The sequence below is a fragment of the Equus caballus genome, chromosome 16, assembly GCF_041296265.1.
Source record: "Equus caballus isolate H_3958 breed thoroughbred chromosome 16, TB-T2T, whole genome shotgun sequence".
Classification (NCBI taxonomy): domain Eukaryota; kingdom Metazoa; phylum Chordata; class Mammalia; order Perissodactyla; family Equidae; genus Equus; species Equus caballus.
In genome coordinates, this window is record NC_091699.1 from 82,687,907 (window position 1) to 82,708,945 (window position 21,039).

The window sequence follows — 21,039 nt, forward strand, 5'->3', positions numbered from 1 at the left end:
GGAATTGAATTAGGAGTCCGGAAATAAATCCTCACATTAATGGCTAATTGATTTTCAACAAGGATGCCAAGATAATTCAATGGGGAAAAAATAGTGTTTTAACAAGTGGTGCTGAGAACTGGATATCTACATGCAAAAGAATGAATTTGGACCCCTACCTCACATCATACACAAATTAGCTCAAATGGAGAGCTAAAAGTATAAAACTTTTAGAAGAAAATATGAGTAAATTTTTGTCACTTTCATTAGACAGTTTCTTAGATATGACTCCAAAAGCACAAGCAACAAACGAAAAAAATAGATGATTTGGACTTCTTCAAAATTAAAAAAACTTTTGTGCTTCAAAAGGCAGCATCAAGAAAGTAAAAAAGATGAGCCAGCCCTGATAGCCTAGTGGTTAAAGTTCAGCACGCTCCACTTCAGCAGCCTGGTTTTGGTTCCTGGGCATGGAACCACACCACTCATCTGCCAGTAGCCGTGCTGTGGTGGCAGCTCACACAGAAGAACTAGAAGGACCTACAACTAGAATATACGACTATGTACTGGGCTTTAGGGAAGGAAAAAAAAAAGAGAGAGAGAGAGGAAGATTGGCAACAGATGGTAGGGCAAATCCTAAAGGAAAAAAAAAAGTAAAAAGACAACCCACAGAATGAGAGAAAATATTTGTAGATGATATATCTAATAAATGACTTGTATCTAGAATATAAAAAAAAATGGCTCAATAATAAATAATTAAAAAATGAGCAAAGGCTCTAAATAAAGGTTTTTCCAAAGAAGATATATCTATGGTCAATAAGCACATAATAAGATTCTTGATATCATTACTCATGAGGGAAATGCAAATCAAAACCACAATGAGATACGACTTCACACCCACTGGGATAGCTATAATCAAAAAGTCAGTAACAAGTGTCGGCAAGAATGTGGAGAAATCAGAAACCTCATACACTAATGGGAATGGAAAGTGCAGCAGCCGCTATGGAAAACACTCTGACAGTTCCTCAGTTAAATATAGGGTTACCAGATGACCCAACAGTTCCACTCCTATGTATATACCCAAGAAAAATTAAAACATATCCACACAAAAACTTGTACACCCATGTTCATATCAGCACTATTCATAATAGCCAAAAGGTGAGAACAGCCCAAATGTCCATCAGCTAATCAGTGGATAAACAAATATCATATATCCATATCAAATATTATCCAGCAATAAAAAAATGAAGTACTGATATAGACTACAGCATGGTTGAGTCTTGAAAACATTATGCAAACTAAAAGATGCCAATCACAAAGGACTACATGTTGTGTGCATACATTTATATGAGTTGTCCAAAATAGGCAAATCTGTAGATAGAGAAATTAGGTTCGTGGTTGCCTAGGCCTCAGGTACCTGGGAGGAGATGAGGAATGAGTGCTAACAGGTATGGAGTATCTTTTTGAAGGTGATGAAAATTAATTGTGGTGATGGTTACACAACTCTGTGGATATACTAAAAACCTGTTGAATTGTACATCTTAAATGCATGAATTATATGATATGTGCAATATATCTCAGTAAAGCGGTTTAAAAAGAAAAAGAGTTGAAATAATACAAAGCATATTCTCTGACCATGATGGCATTAATTTAAAAATCAGTAAGAGAAAGATGACTGGAAAAATCTCCATGTACTTGGAAGTTAACACACTTCTAAATAATCCATGGGTCCAAAAGTATGTCTCAAGAGGAATTAGATGTTCAGCAGATAAAGGAATACTACAAATAACATATACACACATAAATGTGGTGACTTAAATGGACTAATTCCTTTAAAATCACAAATTAACAAAACTTGCTCAGGAAGAAATATATTACCTGAATAGTCTTATATCTATTTTTAAAAAATGAAGTTATAGTTAAAAACCCTCTGAAAAAGAAATCTCTTAGCCCAGATAATTTCACTTTTGTATTCTTCCAGACATTTGAAGAAGAAATACCAAATTCTGCACCACTTCTAGAAAATAGAAAAGGGGGGAACAATTCCCAACTCATTTTATGAAGCCAGCATTACCTTAATCCAGAACCAGACAAACACATACAAGAAAATAAAACTACAGACCAACATCCCTCATGAAGATAGACCTAAAAATCATTAACAAAATACTAGCAAGTCAAAGCTAAGCTTCCCAACCTCTCAGGCCCCTCTTGAACAATCAGCAGATACCCCAAGGGAAAGATGGTCCCAAATGCTAGCTCCTCCTCCTCTCTAGATTTCCTTCTAGCTCTGGATGCCATACTCCTTCACCAGCCTGTTAATAGTCCAGTGCCTTCAAACAGGATTTCTCCTCCAGATTCTCTTAGTGAGAAGGTTAATTCAAAACACTTAGTTCATCATTACCAGAAGCGGAACCCTTCAGATCAACTTTTCATATCTAGAGATCCGTAATTGTATCTCTACTTACAGAAATACTGCCAAAAGAGGTTGTTTGAGTCAAAGGGTTTCTTTTGTGCCCCTTTTCTGCCTTGTATGTTGCCCTTCTTCTACTTTCAGCTAACATACTGTTGAAGCTTTATTCTTTGCCAGGTAACAAGTGTTTTATATGCGATGGCTTATTTAATTCTCATATCACTATGAGTTTAGGTATCAGTCGTCCAATTTTACAGTTGAGAAAACAGAAGCTCTGCGAGTTTGCACACCTAGTAAGTGACGTAGCTTGGATGCAAATCCAGGTCTTGTATGACTCTAAATCTTGGGTTCTTTATCTCTTTAATGTATGGCTAGTCATGACACAACATGTTTGTATGTCTATCTTCTTACCTCCTAGGCTGTGGAATCCCTAAAAGAGAGTTCTCTTGGTGTCCTGAGATTCCTTATTGCTTAAGAGACTCAAAATTAGGCCAGTCACATAAGAAAGTAACTCCTGATTTTGACTTGCTGATATTTCCTTGGATCCCACTGGCACTTACTAGGCACTCAGTGTGTTTCTTCTCAGTACTTCAGGTTGCCTTCCTAAAGCAGAATGTGAGCAGAAGACATCACTCTTTTAAAGTAATGGAGAAAATATCCGTACATCAAAATCAAACACTTACTTAACAAAATGTAGAGGCAACACTGCAGAAACCAGGTTTGTGGCTTATGAAAGACATGGACAGAAAAAATGGGTTTCCTGAAAGAAGTGATACACTCACTAAAGTGTGATGAGTGCTATGTTAAATACAGCCTACAGAATTAGGATCTTGAGTCTTTCCTGTGCCTGGTCCTGTGAGGGTTGGATATGGAAAGTACCTTTGGGCAGATTCTTTCTTGTGGACAGGCTCTTGCAACCCTCTTTTGATAGGTCCTTTAACTACCCTTCTGTCCTGGTTTTTTATCACGTTCTCCTTCTGCCTTGGTCTTCTGACTAGGTGTCCTCTCCAGCAAGTATCTCGTTCACCTTTATGTGTGAGGGCACTAGGTGCCTTTGAAGATAGTAGGTGCTAAAATATGTATACTGAATATGCAAAGGAATATACATTTTAGTTAATCCCTAAGCAATAATGGAGTTTTCTATAACTTTCTTCTTTAGTAGTTTATAGGAGTTTATATCAGGGCTGAGAAATCTCCAGTCCAAAACTTAATTTCATTAAGCCCAAGGACAAGGGTAAGAGGTAATCTTGTTTATGTCTACAGTTGTACAAATACAATTCGTCATGAATATAATTATACTTTAAAACCAAAAATTGGTGGCAAATATAGCAAAAATTTAACACTGGTTCTTTCTGGGTAGTTAGTCCTTTTGTGTGCTTTTCTGTTTCCAAGTTTTCCTGCATTCAATAGTCATTACCTCTAGACTCTGAGAAAATGTTACTTTGGTAAGGAAAAAAAAGGCAATCTGCATTGGAAAAACCTTTAGAGAGTATCTATTATTTCCAATAAGAAAATTTCCTCTGCACATGTCTTATATGTGTTTAACCATCCAGCCAGCCCCTGCTTCTAAACTTTCCGGGACAAATAACCATCTACTGAGGTATACTGTTTCCTTTTTCTAGCTCTAAGCTTAAAAACATCTTCTCTCTTTTGTACGTTGATCCTTTTTATGCTCTGTAATACTCTCAGAATTACATCTGATTCATCTACCACATGATTCTCCTCGAAATATTTAAAGGCAGCTATCATGTGACTTGGGCAAATTTTGAGGCAATATATCTGTCTCTTTCTTTGCATTCTAGCTTTCTTCCTCTCTTTTGGGCTATTACAAAGAACTGAAGTGTATGCTGTAACTTTATTTATTGTATATACTCTTTTATCTTTATCCTTAATTGAAAATACAGCTGACTAAAGTACTTTAGTGTATATTTCTCAATAAAATAAATTGCCTTTCACTTTAGTCCTGTTAGGTACTTGTCAAAATCAAGAGTTACTTTCTTCGTATTGTCCTAATTTTTATTATCTTAAGGTAAGTAATAAGGAACTTCAAGGCACCAGGAGACCTTAGAGAGACCAAAGGATCGTTTACTGCCCCTTTTTGTACTGCTGAAAACATTATTACTAAAAAAATAATGACACAATGGTATAACAACCATATATTACCACATTTATTGTAGCCCTCTGTTCATGAGATCTATTTCCTCAAGGTTTTTCTCACAATCAGGAAATGTTTCAAAGTGGGGCTGGATTCTGCCCTTTGAAAACTCTTAGGGTAGACGTGATGTGACTGGAACTCACCACAGCCAATCTCTGTTGCCTCATGTTCACTGGATCCTATGAATGTCTCCTCTGTTCTTTGATGGTAATGTTAAAAATCAAGCTGGTACAATTTTAAAAATAGATTTCTCAAAAGAACTTTGCAAGTATTACATGTTCAATTTGTTGCAATAATGTAAAATTTATCTTTCTGAATAAAGGTGCACACAGATCTTAGTGTGACTTACTTCAAAACTATTAAAAGTTTGAGCTTAGTTATTTTTACTTTTCTCTGCTCAAAACAGATTTTTTTTTAAACCATTACTTGTATGGAGGTTCTTAACATGGCTTAAGGCCTACAAATGGGAATTTAACCAAGAGTTTCCTAGAACCTCCTTTTAAGAAGTTTTACTTTGCCATGAATCAGTGGCTCTTTCTAGAAAAATATCATTCCCTCTTAGTAACTAATGCTGTTGGCTTCATGCATTGCTATACTTGGTACTGTAGATGACTGTGCTAAATGATAAAGTGGCCATAATAGAGTGTGAATAAGCTTCAGAGTGAAGATAGCAACTTAACCACATGTAGTACGTTTGATCTCTCTTGAAATTCCACTAAAATGACAGTAAAGAGATTTTTTTTAAGGAATAACCTGATAATAACAAAGGAAAAAGGAGAAGATATAGCAATAATAAAGATTTGGAAACTGGAAAGTAAATAAACTTAGCAGACTACCTGATTCCAAAGCCACCAGAGGTAAAGACCAAGAATCAACTGGAGGGGCCAGCCCGGTGGTGCAGTGGTTAAGTTCACACATTCCGCTTCTCCGTGGCCCGGGGTTCGCCAGTTCGGATCCTGGGTGCAGACATGGCACCGCTTGGCACGCCATGTTGTGGTAGGCGTCCCACATATAAAGTAGAGGAAGATGGGCATGGATGTTGGCTCAGGGCCAGGCTTCCTCAGCAAAAAAGAAGAGGACTGGCAGTAGTTAGCTCAGGGCTAATCCTCCTCAAAAAAAAAAAAAAAAAAAATCAACTGGATATACCCAGGAAAAACCTCCAAACATTCAGGACTTGGGAGTACCAGGACCCTTGGGAGTTGGGGTGGGGAAAAGGTAGAGCCAAAAATCAGAAAGTTTGCTTAAAGAAACAGTTGATCTCCAGATCATCTCCTCTACCCAGGCAGAATACTGATGCTTTATTCGCTGGAGAGTGTAAAAGAGAGGGCGTTTGGGCTGTGGAGCACTGGGTACAACTGAAGGTATGGTTACCATATTGAAAACAGATTAAATGAGCATATCCATACTGATTGCTGAGTTGCCCAGTCTTCAGTCCTCACTCAAATTACAGAATCCTGGCAACCTGTCCTGAACCTCCAGGCAAGAAACTAAAAGATACTATACTGGAGAATCTGACCATCCCAAGAATAAAGACCTGAACGTATGACATTGGGTCATCCCCAAGGAAAAACCCAGCCACATCATTTTACAATAAAGCTCAAAGTCAACAAACCCATAGGTCAGAACTTAGCATCTACTCTTAAATATGAGCACAGAACAAAAGATCACTCAATACCTGAGTAAAGCCTCTTACATTAAAGGATAGAGACCAAACAAATAGAAAGAGGAAAAAGTAACTTGGATGAAACAGAGATTTTCAAGGAGAAGAAACCAAAACACTTATTAAATATCCTCTGAGAGGTAAGAGAAAAAATTTCATTCACAGAACATGAACAGAATGGTACTTAATATAAAAGGAACATTCTGAGAACCAAAAAAGAACTCTGGAAAATCAAAATTATGATAGCAGAAATAAAAAAACAGAATATTCAGAAGATAAAGCTAAGTAAACCTCCCAGAAAGAACCAAAAAAAATGATGAAGCAATAGAAAATAGAGACAAGATATGAAAATTAGAGACCCAGTCCAAAAAGTCCAACACAACTGGAAATTGAAGTATGATACAAGCCATATTTGTAATTTTATAATTTAGCCATAAGAGAGTGATGTCAGCAAGATGGCAGAATATAAGTTTCCATTGCTTGTTCCCTCACAGAAACAGAATTTGAAAAACTATCCATGTGCAAAAACCTTCACAAGAGCTAAGGATTCTAGGTGAGAGATTGCAGCACCTGGGTGGAGTACAGAAATAACAAAAGATACATTGAAGAGGTTAGAAAGGAAAATCTCACATTACCCACAGTGCCTCATCCCCTAAGCCCAGGCAGCCCAGCATGAAGAGAGACTCCTTCCCCATGGGGGAAGGAAAGTGGATTGAGACCCAACTTGGCTGTGGACCCCAGCATCAGGCCTGCCCAGTGAACACCAATACCAGGCCAGCACTAATGGACCCAGCCTTCAGGCTCACCAGCACCAGGCCAGCCCCCATGGCCTCAAGCTCCAGACCCACTCCTGTAGTCCCTGGCTCCAGGCTCACTGCAGCATCAGGCCAGCCTCCACAACTCTAAACTCCAGGTGGGCTCCTGCAGAACCATCCCCTAGACTCACCCTAGCATGATGCTGGTACCCAGCAGCCCGAGGGTCACCCCAGTGCCAGACCAGCCCAAGGCTCCAGTGAACCTCAACAGACCTCAACACTGGCCAGCCCACCCTTGCAGACCCAGGCTTCAGGAATTACAGGCCCATCCCAGACTCAGGCTCAAGGCCCACCTATTACCAGGTCAGCCCCTGTGGACTCAGGCACCTGACCAGCCTGCGCAAGCACTCTAGCAGTAAACCTATCCACAGACCCCATCAGACAGCCTACCCAGAATCTCTGGGCAGGGACCCTAGTAAAGGGCTTTCCCTGCCAAAGCCAGTCTGTAAAGATGAGAAGAGATACCTGCTTCTTAAGATGCAGACACCAACATAGTGCCACAAGGATCACGAATAATTAGGGAAACAAGACACCACCAAAGGAACAAAATAAAGCACCAGTGGCCAATCTCAAAGAAACTGAGATCTGCAAACTGCCTGACAAAAACTTGAAAATAATCGTCTTAAAGAATTTCAGTGAACTGCAAGAGAACACAGACAAGTAAGCAAAATCAGGGAAATGATACATGAAGAAAATGAGAAGTTCAACAGAGATAGAAACCATAAAAACAAACCAAACAAATTCTGGGGCTGAAGAACACAGTGACTGCACTGAGAAATTCCGTGGAGAGTTTCAACAGTAAACTCCATCAAGCAAAAGAATCAGGGAGCATCAAAACAAGTCAATTGAAATTACCCAGTCAGAAAAAAACAAAAAGAACAGAAAAAAAAATGCAAGAAGCCTTCAGGACTTATGGACAACCATCAAAAGTAACAATATATGCATTATGGGAGTACCTAAAGGAGCAGAGAAAGAGAAAGGGGCAGAAAGCTTATTGAAAGAAATAATGACACAAAACTTCCCTAATTTAGAGGGGGGAATGAACATCCAGATCCATGAGGCCCAAGGAACCCTAAACAGATATAAAGAGATCTTCACCAAGACATGTTATAATCAAATTCTGAAAAGTTAAAGAGAGAATTTTGAAAGTAGCAAGAGAAAACCAACTCATCACGTACAAGGGAACCCCCTATAGGACTACTGTGGATTTCTTAGCAGACACCTGGCAGACCAGAATGAGAGGCATGATATATTCCAAAGGGCTGAAAGTAAAAACTGCCAGTCAATAATACTATACCTAGCAAGGCTGTCCGTCGGAAATAAAGGAGAGATAAAGACTTTCTCAGACAAAAAAATCTGTGGGAGTCCATCACCACTAGACCTGCCTTAGAAGAAATGCTAAAGAGAGTTCTTCAAGTTGAAAGGAAGAATGCCAACTAACATGAAAACATATGAAAGTATAAAACACGTTGTAAAGGTAAGAATATAGTCAAATTCAGGATCCTCTAATACTGTAATGGTGGTATGTAAATCACTTTCAAATCTGGTGTAAAAATTAAAAGACAAAAGTATAAAAAAAATATAACTACAGCAATTTGATACTGGGTACACAATATATAAGACATATAAATTGTGACATCAATAACATAAAATGTGAGGGGAGGAGAAGTTAAAGCATAAAGTTCTTGTATGCAGTTGAAGTTAAGTTGTTATCAGTTTAAAATAGACTGTTACAGCTATGTTTTATGTAAGCCTCACGGTAACCACAAATAAGAAACCTGTAATAGATACACAAAAGATAAAGAGAAAGGAATCAAAGTATACCACTACAAAAAATCATCAAATGACAAAGGAAGACAGCAAGAAAGAAACAATGGAACTACAAAACAGTCAAAACATTCACAAAATGGCAATAGTAAGCCTTAACTATAAATAATTACTTTAAATGTAAGTGGATCAAAACTGCCATTCAACGGGGCTGGCCCCGTGGCCAAGTGGTTGAGTTCGCACGCTCCACTGCAGGTGGCCCAGTGTTTCGTTGGTTCGAATCCTGGGCGCGGACATGGCACTGCTCATCAGACCACGCTGAGGCAGCATCCCACATGCCACAACTAGAAGGACCCACAACGAAGAATATACAACTATGTACTGGGGAGCTTTGGGGAGAAAAAGGAAAAAATAAAATCTTTATAAAAACTGCCATTCAACAGATGCAGAGTGGGCAAAATGATGAAAAAACAAGATCCCAGGGGCCGGCCCCATGGGCAAGTGGTTAACTTCATGCACTCCACTTTGGTGGCCCAGAGTTTTGCCAGTTCAGATCCTGGCCACAGACATAACACCACCCATCAGGCCGTGCTGAGGTGGCATCCCACATAGCACAACTAGAAGGACCTGCAACTAGAATATGTACAAATATGTACTGGGGGGCTTTGGGGAGGAGAAGAAAAGAAAAAAAAAGATTGGCAACGGATGTTAGCTCAGGTGCCAATCTTTAAGAAAAAACAGTCTGTGGGGCCAGCCAGGTGGCACAGTGGTTAAGTTCTCACATTCCGCTTCGGCAGCCCGGGTTTCGCCAGTTAGGATCCTGGGTGTGGACTTGGCACGGCTTGGCGTCCACATATAAAGTAGAGGAAGATGGGCACAGATGTTAGTTAAGGGCCAGTCTTCCTCAGCAAAAAGAGGAATTGGCAGCAGATGTTACCTCAGGGCTAATCTTCCTGAAAAAAAAAAACAATCTATTTTAAGTTAAGAACTGAAATTTGAATGCATTCTAAAGGTCTACATTTTTATTCTCCTTGCCCCCTCTCACATTTTATGTTTTTGTTGTCACAGTTTACATCTTTTTATCTTGTGTATCCCTTAACTAATTATTGTAATCATACTTATTTTTACCACTTTTGTCTTTAACCTTCATACTAGGTTTATAAATGATTAATCCACCACATTTACTATATATTTACATTTACTAGTGACATTTATACTTTCATATGTTCTCTTGTTATTTATTAATGCTCTTTCTTTTCAGCTTAGAGAAAATCCCTTTAACATTTCTTTTAAGGCAAGTCTAGTGGTGATGAACTCCTTTAGCTTTGTTTGTCTGGAGAACTCTTTTTCTCTCCTTCAATTCTGAAGGACAACTTTGCTGGGTAGCATATTCTTCATTGGAAGGTTTTTTCTTTCAGCACTTTGAATATATCATGCCACTCCCTTCTGGCCTGCACAGTTTCTGCTGAAAAATCTGCTGATAGTCTTATGAGGGTTCCCTTGTAGATAACCAGGTTGTTTTTCTCTTGCTGCTTTTAAGATCCTCTCCTCATCTTTAACTTTTCACACTTTAATTATAATGCGTCTTGGTGTGGGTCTCTTTGGGTTCCTCTTATTTGGAACTCTATGGGCTTCCTGAATCTGGATGTCTATTTCCTTACCCATGATAGGGAAGTTCTCAGCCATTATTTTTTCAAATAAGTTTTCTTCCCCTTTCTGTCTTCTCTTTCTGGGACCTCTGTAATGCAAATGTTGGTCTACTTGATGTTGTCCCATAAGTCCCTTAAGCTATCTTCACTTTTTTTCTGTTTTCTTTTTTTTTTTTTTTTTTTTGCTGCTCTTTTGGATAAGTTCTATGGCCCTGTCTTCAAGTTCACTGATCTTTTCTTCCGCTTCATCTAGTCTGCTGTTCAAATGTATTTTTCATTTCAATAACTGTATTCTTCAGCTCTGTGATTTCTGTTTGGTAGTTTCTTATATTTTCTGTCTCTTCACTGTGTTCATTCATTCTTCTGAGTTTGGTGAGCATCTTCATGACCATTGTTTTGAACTCTATCAGTTAAATCACTTATCTCCATTTCATTAAAGATTTTTTTCTGACCTTTTTTTCCTTCTTTAGTTTTGAACATATTCCTTTGTTTCTTCATTTTGTTTGACTCTCTTTGTTGGTTTCTATGCATTAGATGAAACAGCCACCTCTCTCCATCTTAAAGTAGTGACCTCATGTAGGAGGTGTACCTTATTATTCAACCCTGCCCCAGCTCTCAAACCTTTGTCATTGTCACAGTAGCCTATTTTATTTTCAATGTCTCCCAGTATTTGAAGGTGTGCCAAGACTTGTCAGTGTCCCAAAGAGGGAAAGGACCTCAGTCAGCACCTAGATTCAGGCAGATTAGAAGCCATATCCTCAGGCAGCAGTGTTTTGTTTTTTGTTTTTTTTTTTTTGAAGATTGGCACCTGAGCTAACAACTGTTGCCAATCTTTTTCTTTTTTTTCCTGCTTTATCTCCCCAAACCCCCCCTGTACACAGCTATACATCTTAGCTGCAGGTCCTTCTAGTTGTGGGATGTGGGACGCTGCCTCAACGTGGCCCGACGAGCGGTGCCATGTCCGCACCCAAGATCCGAACCCTGGGCTGCCACAGCAGAGCGTGCGAACTTAACCACTCAGCCACAGAGCCAGCCCCAGGCAGCAGCTTTTAAATTATGCACATATAGACAGTCTGGTGGGACTGCAAGCCTAAGCCCAGAGTTAAGTGATGTAGAGGTGTTCCCCTGAGCAGCAGTCACAAAAATTAGGGAATTAGACAAGTGTATAATCTCCTTTCTGGGAGATATCAGCAAGCTGGAGCAAGGCAGAAGGAGAGTGCTAATATGGCATTCACCAGCCTATGTTCCCTAAAAGCACCTCCTTAGGGACCTAGATGTGTGACAGACCTGAAGCCTACCACTGAGGCTGAAGCACCAGCACAAACAAACAGGCCTCTTTCACAGAAAGACTGGAGGTATGTTTCAGTCTACTGTCTGTGCAGTGCTCTGGGTGTGGTAGCCTGCCAAGAACTGTCTGATTGATACAGTCCCGTAGGACCCAGGAATGTAAACCCCACTGGCCACCAGAGCCAGGTGATCAGGGGGTGTCCCCTGTGTGGCAGCCACAAAAACCAGGGCACCAGATGTATCTAAAAGCTCCACTCTACAAGATACTGGTACTCTGGACCACAGCAGAGGGAGGGCGTGAAGATAGTGCCCACTGGCTGGAATGAGGCAGAGGGAGAGTGTAAAGATGGTATATACATACACACACATACTACATATACAAACATATACATATACATATGTCATTTGCAACAACATGGATGAAACTGGAATACCTTAAGCTAAATGATATGTTAGGCACAGAAAAACAAATACTACATGATCCTCACTTATATGTGGAATCTAAAAAATGTCAAATTCGTAGAAGCAGAGAGTAGAATGGTGGTCACCAGGGGCTGGAGGTGTGGGGGAAAGGGGGACATGCTGTGTTCAAAGAGTATAAAGTTACAGTTATTCTTCCTACATAAGTCTAAAGATCTAATGCACAGTATGATGACTATAGTTATCAATATTGTACTGAATACTGGAAATTTGCTAAGAGAATAGATTTCAGGTCCTCTCATCCTCTCCCTGCCAAAAAATGGTAAGTTTTGAGGAAATGATATGTTAAGTAGCTGTAGTAATTGTTCCATTATGTATGTCAAAATATCTCATTGTATACCTTAAATAAAACTTTTATTTAAAATGTTAAAAAAAATTTAATAGAATTAGCTACAATAAAAAAGTTAAACATAAAATTATTTTTTTTTATTTTTTAAAGATTGGCACCTGAGTTCACAACTGTTGCCAATCTTCTTTTCTTCCCCCCTGCTTTTTCTCCCCAAATATCCCCAGTGTATAGTTGTATATTATAGTTGTGGGCCCTTCTAGAATTGTGGCATGTGGGACGCTACCTCAGCGTGGCCTGACAAGCAGTGCCATGTCCACGCTCAGGATCCGAACTGATGAAACCCTTGGCCACTGAAGTGGAGCGTGCAAACTTAACCACTTGGCCTTGGGGCTGGCCCCATAAAATTAATTTTAATTATATATCTTATTTAACCAAATATATCTAAAATGTTATTTCAGTATGTATTCAATATAAAAATATTCATAAAATGTCTTACTCTTTTTTCTTACTGTCTTCAAAAATCTGTTGTATATTACACTTAAAGACATCTAAAATTGGACCAGCTACCTGGCTAGTGGCTACCATACTGGACTGTGCAGATTTGAATAACAGGAGTTCCAAACAAGAGAGCATGGATAAGGGGAAAGAGAGGCAGGGAAGAAATAAAATAATTTAAGAAAATGTCCAAGAACTAAAGGATACCAGTTTCCAAATTGAGCAGGCTTTCAGAAAGCCCAGCATAGAGGAATTAGACCTAGACCAAGGCACTTCATCATGATATTTCCAAATACCAGAGACTCAGAGAAACCTCTACAGGCTTCAAAGGAAAAAAAAGAGAAAACCAGATTACAGTCAAAGGATCAGATATCAACATGTTTTAGATTTCTCAACAGTGGGTAGATAGAAGACAGTGGACTAGTGCCTTTAAAATTCTGAAGGAAAAGTATTACCAAGCTATAATTCTATAACTAGCCAGAATATCAACCCAGCTAGGAGATAGATAAAAGGCATTTTCAAGTACTGAAGATCTCAAAAAATATACCTGCCATGCTCCCATTTTTAGGAAGTTCCTGAAGAATGTGTTAACACCAAAAAAAGGAAGTAAACCAAGAATGAGGAAAATGTGAGATAGAAGAAACAGGAGAAAGGTGGAAAGAATCCCTAGGATGAAACTGTGAACCAGGCCTAGAAATCAACCAGTCCAGATTAGAGTAGTTCAGAAGGAACCGAGAGGGGCCAGCCCAGTGGCACAGTGGTTAAGTTCACGCATTCCACTTTGGCAGCCTGGGATTCGCTGGTTCAGATCCCAGGTACGGATATGGCACTGCTCAGCAAGCCATGCTGTGGCAGGCGTCCCATGTATAAAGTAGAGGAAGATGGGCATGGATGTTAGCTCAGGGCCAGTCTTCCTCAGCAAAAAGAGGAGGATTGGCAGCAGATGTTAGCTCAGGGCTAATCTTCCTCAAAACAAAAAAAACTGATGGAGGAAATTTGAGGCCCTATCTGATAAGTGCACTTTGTACCCTAAACTCAAGTAAAAGTAAAACTCACTCAAGCCACAAAAAAAAAGAAGGAACCGAGAAAGACTTTATCAAGAAAATCCAATTCATAGAATACCTGATGGGACAGATTATGGATATAGGAAACAGGCAGAGACTTTTGGGGTTGAATTAGTAAATTGTACACAGAAAACTAAGCAAATAAGAAATCAAAGAAAGATATAAAGTTATAAACTCAATGTTGAGTAATTTGAATATATTAAAAGGTTGGGAAGGACATGTAAATAAAGTGGAATCAGTCATTAAAGAGCTAAACCCTCGTCTTTCATAGTGCACAATTAATACACACTTCTTAAAAGGAGCAATAGAAGTGTCTCACCTGAAAATATAAAGATAAAAACCAAAATAATCAGGTGTTGAAACTGCTTGGTTCTGAGGAAGTGAAAGTAAAGGGAAGAAAGGGCCTGCCATGTTTTCTAACAAATTTTGTAAAACTGTGTCTCTCTAAGTCTAAAGTATACACATACATAACTTTTAAAAAGAAACATGGGCAATAATAAATCTGGGTGAAGGAAGGACCTTTACCAGGCCATTGCTAATGAGTGTCTTTATCTCCAGCATTGAGTATTGGTTCCGCTGCATGGATGTGGATGGGGATGGTGTACTCTCCATGTATGAGCTGGAGTACTTCTACGAGGAGCAGTGTGAGCGGATGGAAGCCATGGGCATTGAGCCCTTGCCATTCCATGATTTGCTGTGCCAGATGCTCGACCTGGTGAAGCCTGCCAGTGATGGTAAGATTGAGTAAAGAGCCATTTGCACTGTTCACCTATGTAACAGAGCGGGGCACATAATCCTGGATTATCCTAAATTATTTAACTTGCCAGAGTCTTCATACAGGCTTTCCAAATATAGTGGTATTTAAGTTTCTCCTTTACTGTTAGTGTAGAACCAACAATTGATGGCAAATCCTGTTAGAGAAACAGGATTTTTCCATAGAAACAGAAAGCAGATTAGTGATGGCCAGGGGCTGATGGCGGGAGTGTTGAGGGGAGACGGTGAGGGACTGCTTGAAGGGCACAGTTTCCTTTTGGGGTGAAGAAAATGTCATGTAAGTTCATAGTGGTGATGGTTGACAACATTGCGAATGTACTAAAAGCCACTGAATTGTACACTTTGAAATGGTGAATTTTATGTTATGTGAATTCTACCTCAAAAAAATAGAATTTTTATATAAAGTAAACATATACACATACTTTTAAACTTCAGTAAAAGTCTTTTTCACTTGCCAAAACAGCTCTTGGAATTTACCAGATTTGTTTTTACTTAGGCAAAATAACTCTACGAGATCTGAAGAGATGCAGAATGGCTCACATCTTTTATGACACTTTCTTTAATCTGGAGAAATACTTAGACCATGAACAGAGAGATCCCTTTGCGGTCCAGAAGGTACAGTATAGTTTTAACTTCTGTATGAGGGCTACAATATCAGGGGCTTTGTGCTACAGAGAAAAATGGTCTCTGTCTACAGGAATCTCGGTCTTTAAAGAGGTAACATTTAAAACATTTCATCACATACTAAAAAGAGAGAATAAAGGACCTAGAGCACATCTCTCCTCACAGCTAATCTTCAAGTTTAGCTTACCTGCACCTGCCTATCATTGAATGAATTGTGTGGCCTTGTACTTACATAAACGTTTGAAACTATTACCAAAAAAGTTTAGAAAAAAATTTGTCCTAACTTTTAAAAATGTATCCATAGGTACATCTGTATTAGAAAGTGTATTGGGCTTGATTTAATTGTACCATACATTTCCTGGATGACATGGTAAATAGCTTTCCCTATCATAATGAAAACCAGAAGCTCTCCATGATAGACAACCTTCGGATAATATAACCCTTTTTCAGGTGTTAATGATTCCTCTACAGGTACTCTACCTGAATAGAGATGCGCACCCTTCCCCATACAAAAAAGCCTGTGGACCCTCAGAAAACACTGGATATATGATGCATATCCAGAAAAAAAACAAACAAACAAAAAGCAGAATATCACCACCTCCCCTTTTATTTCCATTTAAAAAGTAAACATTATGTTGATAGAAAAGCACTATTTCATTTGAGTCCTACAAGAGTACAACTACAGGAAACGTTCACAGTCTTTTCTTTTTCTTTTCCATTTTGCATAACTCTTTGACCTAAATAGTACTAAGAATCAGAAGATCACCTTCTAAAAACAAATACTCTGCACCTGCTCTTGGGGCATATGAAGGTGCATTATCACTAGCCGAAAGTCAGTATTATATTTCATTGAATTTAAGATTCCCCATTATTTTATATACCTTTAAGCAAGAAAGAAACACTCCCAATTGTAAGTCTAAGATGCATGCCAATTTCAGAGATGTTAAAAGGGTGGGATGGGGATTCTTAAAATGGATTAAATATAGTAATTAACACATTCTGTGGTCAATATTTAGGTACTTGCATTCTTCTAGACATAACTAACCTTACATTCTAGGGCACTGCTAACTCATTTTCATCACAGAAAAATATCATTTTACCTGAAACATATAAACCATGATGCTGTTCATATTGTAGAAGGAAAAGAAAATGTATGGCCTTTTCCCCCTTCACTTCTTTTATTTGCGTTATAAATTTTACTTTTAAATCTTTACATTTAAATTTTACTTTTCTTTATAAGAGGTAGTAATTATCAATATCTGTTCCGATCTGCAAAGAACATTATTAATCAGAACGTACTCAGTAAATTCAGGCACTATGTTGAAGAGACACTGGTTATACAGAGATGAAAAAGACTCAGTATATAAAGAATGAGTATGTAGAGATGAAAAAGACCGAAGAGGAAGAGGTGACAATCGACCTATATAGTATAGCGAAAGAAATGATTTGGAGGAAAAAGGGCTGTTTCCAGGAAGATGACACAGATGACATGGTGTCTAAAGTGGCTTTTAAAGAAGCAATAAAAATTGGCCAGAGGAAGAGAAAGCACTATTTCAAGTGGGTATATGTACATTACAAGTCTCTTCAGATAGCTGCTACGCAAAGTGCCAAGGGAGAAGGGGCCAGAGAAGGGTCTCTGATTACAACACTAAGGGATCTAGACCTAAAGAATCCAGCTGCTGAACACTTGATTATAATTTTGTGATTGGAGGTGTAGAAAGTCACTTTAGGAGCGTTACTTTAGAATTCTTTTAACATGTTGAAATGAAACATTTTTCAGATAGGTTTTTTTCAGTGATATACAACATTTGTGATGACCTGTCTCCAGTTCTTTACCTTTGATGATTTTTGTTTCCTGTTGCTGTCCTCTTTCCAATCAGGACGTTGAGAATGATGGGCCTGAGCCCTCCGACTGGGACAGGTTTGCTGCTGAGGAGTATGAGACTCTTGTAGCAGAGGAGTCTGCCCAAGCACAGTTCCAGGAAGGGTGAGTCTCCCTGTGTCTTGTAGAACTTTTCTAACAGGGTAACCATATCAGGAATATTCAAACCATCTTAAAAAATCAAGGGGCCAGCCCAGTGGCATAGTGTTTAAGTTTGCACGCTCTGCTTTGGCAGCCCAGGGTTCTCAGGTTTGGATCCTGGGTGCAGACCTACACATCACTCATCAGGCCATGCTGGGACGGCATCCACATGCAAAATGGAGGAGGATTGGCATGGATGTTAGCTCCGGGCCAATCTTCCTCACCAAAAAAAAAACCAAGCTAGTAATCCTTTCCTGTTTTTGCCATTTTTGAATATCATAAAAATGAGTAACCAATTTTATTGAATGAATATTTTACCCAGCAGTCTTCTCTTCCCTTCTTCACTAATTTCCTGGAAAGTGTTCTCATGTCCCATTTCCTTTAATAGAGTTGTACCTTTCAATGGAAACTAAGATCACTACTACTTTGTTAGTGATGTTAATAAACTCAGTAAATACAGGAGGAGGCTAAAAGAACTGAAGCTCTTTTAAACAATAAAGATGATCATGTTTAAAACAAATCTTTCATACATGGTTTTATGCATTCAACCCTGAACAGGAAGTGACTTCTACAAAGAATTCATAATAGTCAGGCTATAATTCCATAAGGGTACCATAGTAAGAAATTAAACTGAGATTTTCACTGCTTAGAACATTCCAGAAACTTTATAATTTGCTGGCTCTTCCCGTCATCTTTTAGCAATTCCTTTAGCAGTTCTTCTAATTCTTCCTTAGTCATTGTTTCTCTAAAGCTCTCAGTTAATCCTTATTATTAATGTAATGCATTTTTTGAATAGGCAGTACATTCATATGATTTAATATTCAAAGAAACAAAAGAATAAATATTAAAAAGTTTCCTACTACCAAGTTCTCCTCCCCAGAAGCAACCGCTGTTATCATTTTCTTGTGTACCCTTCCAAAGACACTCTCATACACACACACATTTACACACACGTATGTGTATATATATAAAAGAAAATACACATACTTTTTTTCTTTCTTTTTTCTCTTACATACATGATAGCATACTGTATTCATTGTTTGGTCCCTTGCTTTTTTCCACATTTGTATAAAGTTTCTGCTATAAAAGATGAGTAAGTTCTAAAGATTTGTTGTACAACATAGTACCTATAGTTAAAAATATGGCATTGTGCACTTTAAAATATGTTAAGAGGATAGATCTCATGTTAAGTATTCCTACCCAAAAAAGCCACAAAAGAACACAAGGAAATTTTGGGAGGTGATGGATATGTTTAGTACCTTGATTGTGGTACAGTTGTATGCTTATGTCCAAATTCATCAAGATGTATTCATTAAATGTGTATAATTTTTTGTATATCAATTAAATCTCAATAAACCTAAAAATAACAAAGATTGGGAGAACAGCATGGTGAACTTGTATTTTATGATCACTGAGGTATAAATGAGGCTTCACAAACATTTTTGGGGCCTTGAGTGTATGAAGAAAAAGAACTAATAAAAGAATAACTTAAGGTTGGAGGAAAAAAACAATAAATTGGAGGTTATTCCACAGATGTATCAAATGAATGTTCTAAGTTTTTACAGCTGTGTGATATTCCACTGTAGAGTTATACCATTATTTTACAATCCTCTGCTCATGGACATTATATTTCTAATATCTCACTATTAGAAATATAACGTTGCAATAAATAGTCTTATATAAATGTCATTTTATACATACATAGGATAAATTTCTAGAAGTGTAGCAAATAGCATACTTGCAAAGACATGGGAGGATTTTAGAGAAACTAACAAGAAATGATGCAGACACACAGAACCAGAATGGTGGGGAGCCATTTCCATCCCTCAGCCTAAAAGGACAAGGGAAGGAAACCATCACCAGAACCCAAAGAGAGTAACTATATGGAGAGGGTCACCCGACAGGACTTTTCACCTCCAGTAAGGGGATTTAACCAACCTATGGCAACCCAGCTGAGAGACAGCTGCTAGAGTAAATACCCAGTGTCATTCTCCTCATATCCTTCAGTATCCTGCTGGCACATCTGACTGGCTTCCACCCACAAACCAGAAGACAAGAGACCCCACTGATAGGATCCTTTTGGGTCAGCCTCCTGGGGCACAGAGCTAGGGGGAGAGTAGATCTAGAGGGTAAACAGAAAATGTCCAGCTCAGTAGATAACATCAAATAGTCCTCCATTGAGATTTTAGTATTTTTCACCCCTACTGTGAAGTTTTTAATATCTTTATAAAAGTACTGAAGAAGCCATCTCCAAACCACTTTCTCTAATCTGGAGATTTCCTTAATATGCTTAGCCACAAAACTGGGGTCTCATTTTTATGTCAGTGACGTAGAAACCCTTAAAGTCATTCATCATCCACTGATTATCTTAAGCCTGACTGCATCAGTAGAAGAGACAGGAAGCAAGTGGATTCACAAGCATGACAAAGTTTTTTGGCATTGAACTCCCTTAGTAAGAATTAGGGTAAGTTTACTGATCTTATGGAGCACCATCACTACTGTTGAGAACATGTGTGGATGTTTATAATGGTAAAAAATTGGAAAAAATCTAAGTAATAGGAAGATTAATAAAATTTTCCTACATTTACAGAGTGTAATCCCATGTAACCATTAAAAATCATTTTGTGGATTTATATTTCTTGACTACCATAAAGAAAAAGTAGGGACATGGAAGAAGGCTTTGAAAGATCAAGTAAAATGGAATAGAAAAGAACAAATAAAGTATCAGAAAGAAAATTAGGTCTATGTAAGGAAAACCAAAGGGATCTAACTTATATGTATTAGACAACACAGCAGATAGAATAGAGAAAAAATATATTCAAAGATAATAGAAAAGGTTTTATGAAATAAAAGAAGATCTGGGGGCCAGCCCGCTGGCGTAGTGGTTAAGTTCATATGCTCCACTTTGGTGGCCCAGGGTTCGCAGGTTCAGATCCCAGGCACCGACCTACACACCACTCATCAAGCCATGCTGTAGCAGCGTCCCACATACAAAATAGAGGAAGACTGGCACAGATGTTAGCTCAGCAACAATCTTGCTCAAGCGAAAAAAGAGGAAGATTGGCAACAGATGTTAGCTCAGGACCAAGGTTCCTCACAAAAAAAAAGATCTGAATCTGAAAGGTCAGAAGTCACACCATACTCCAGGAAGTACTGATAATGAGTGACCCTAGATATGTGAGGTGAATTTACCAGAATTCAGAGATAAATAAAAGTGTATTTGGGGGTTTTTTTCCATTTTTTAAAAATGCAAGTCACCAGACAAGGGGGGAAAAATCAGCCTTGCTTCAGATAACTCCACAGTGAAAATGAATACCAGAAGACCATGAAACAATATTTACATCTTTCTCAGAGAAAGAAATTCTATACTCCAAAATTTTATACTAACCCAAGATGACATTCAAGCATGAAAACACAAATGAATACTTTCAGACATGTAAGAGCTAGAGGGAATATAGCACCCATGAGCTAGTCTTTAAAAAGGACATAATCATAAAATTAAGAGACGAACCAAACTTAAGACCTCTGAAATGGAGCAGCCATGGTGGAAAAGAAATAATAGTGAGCATTC

The 21,039-nt window shown here is 38.4% G+C and overlaps 1 protein-coding gene across 5 annotated transcripts in view; it reads left to right on the forward strand.

The window, feature by feature from the left end:
• The window catches only part of PPP2R3A (protein phosphatase 2 regulatory subunit B''alpha), a 153,217-nt gene that overhangs the window by 105,083 nt on the left and 27,095 nt on the right, over positions 1–21,039 (forward strand). For 4 of the 5 annotated variants that reach the window (XM_023620966.2, XM_023620967.2, XM_070238178.1 and 1 more), the window contains 3 exons: positions 14,606–14,781; positions 15,318–15,436; positions 17,326–17,432. In XM_023620966.2, coding sequence (XP_023476734.2) covers positions 14,606–14,781; positions 15,318–15,436; positions 17,326–17,432 — 402 coding nt within the window. Of the gene's footprint in view, positions 1–14,605; positions 14,782–15,317; positions 15,437–17,325; positions 17,437–21,039 lie in introns of those variants that run through there. The other variant, XM_023620969.2, reaches the window with a different exon arrangement.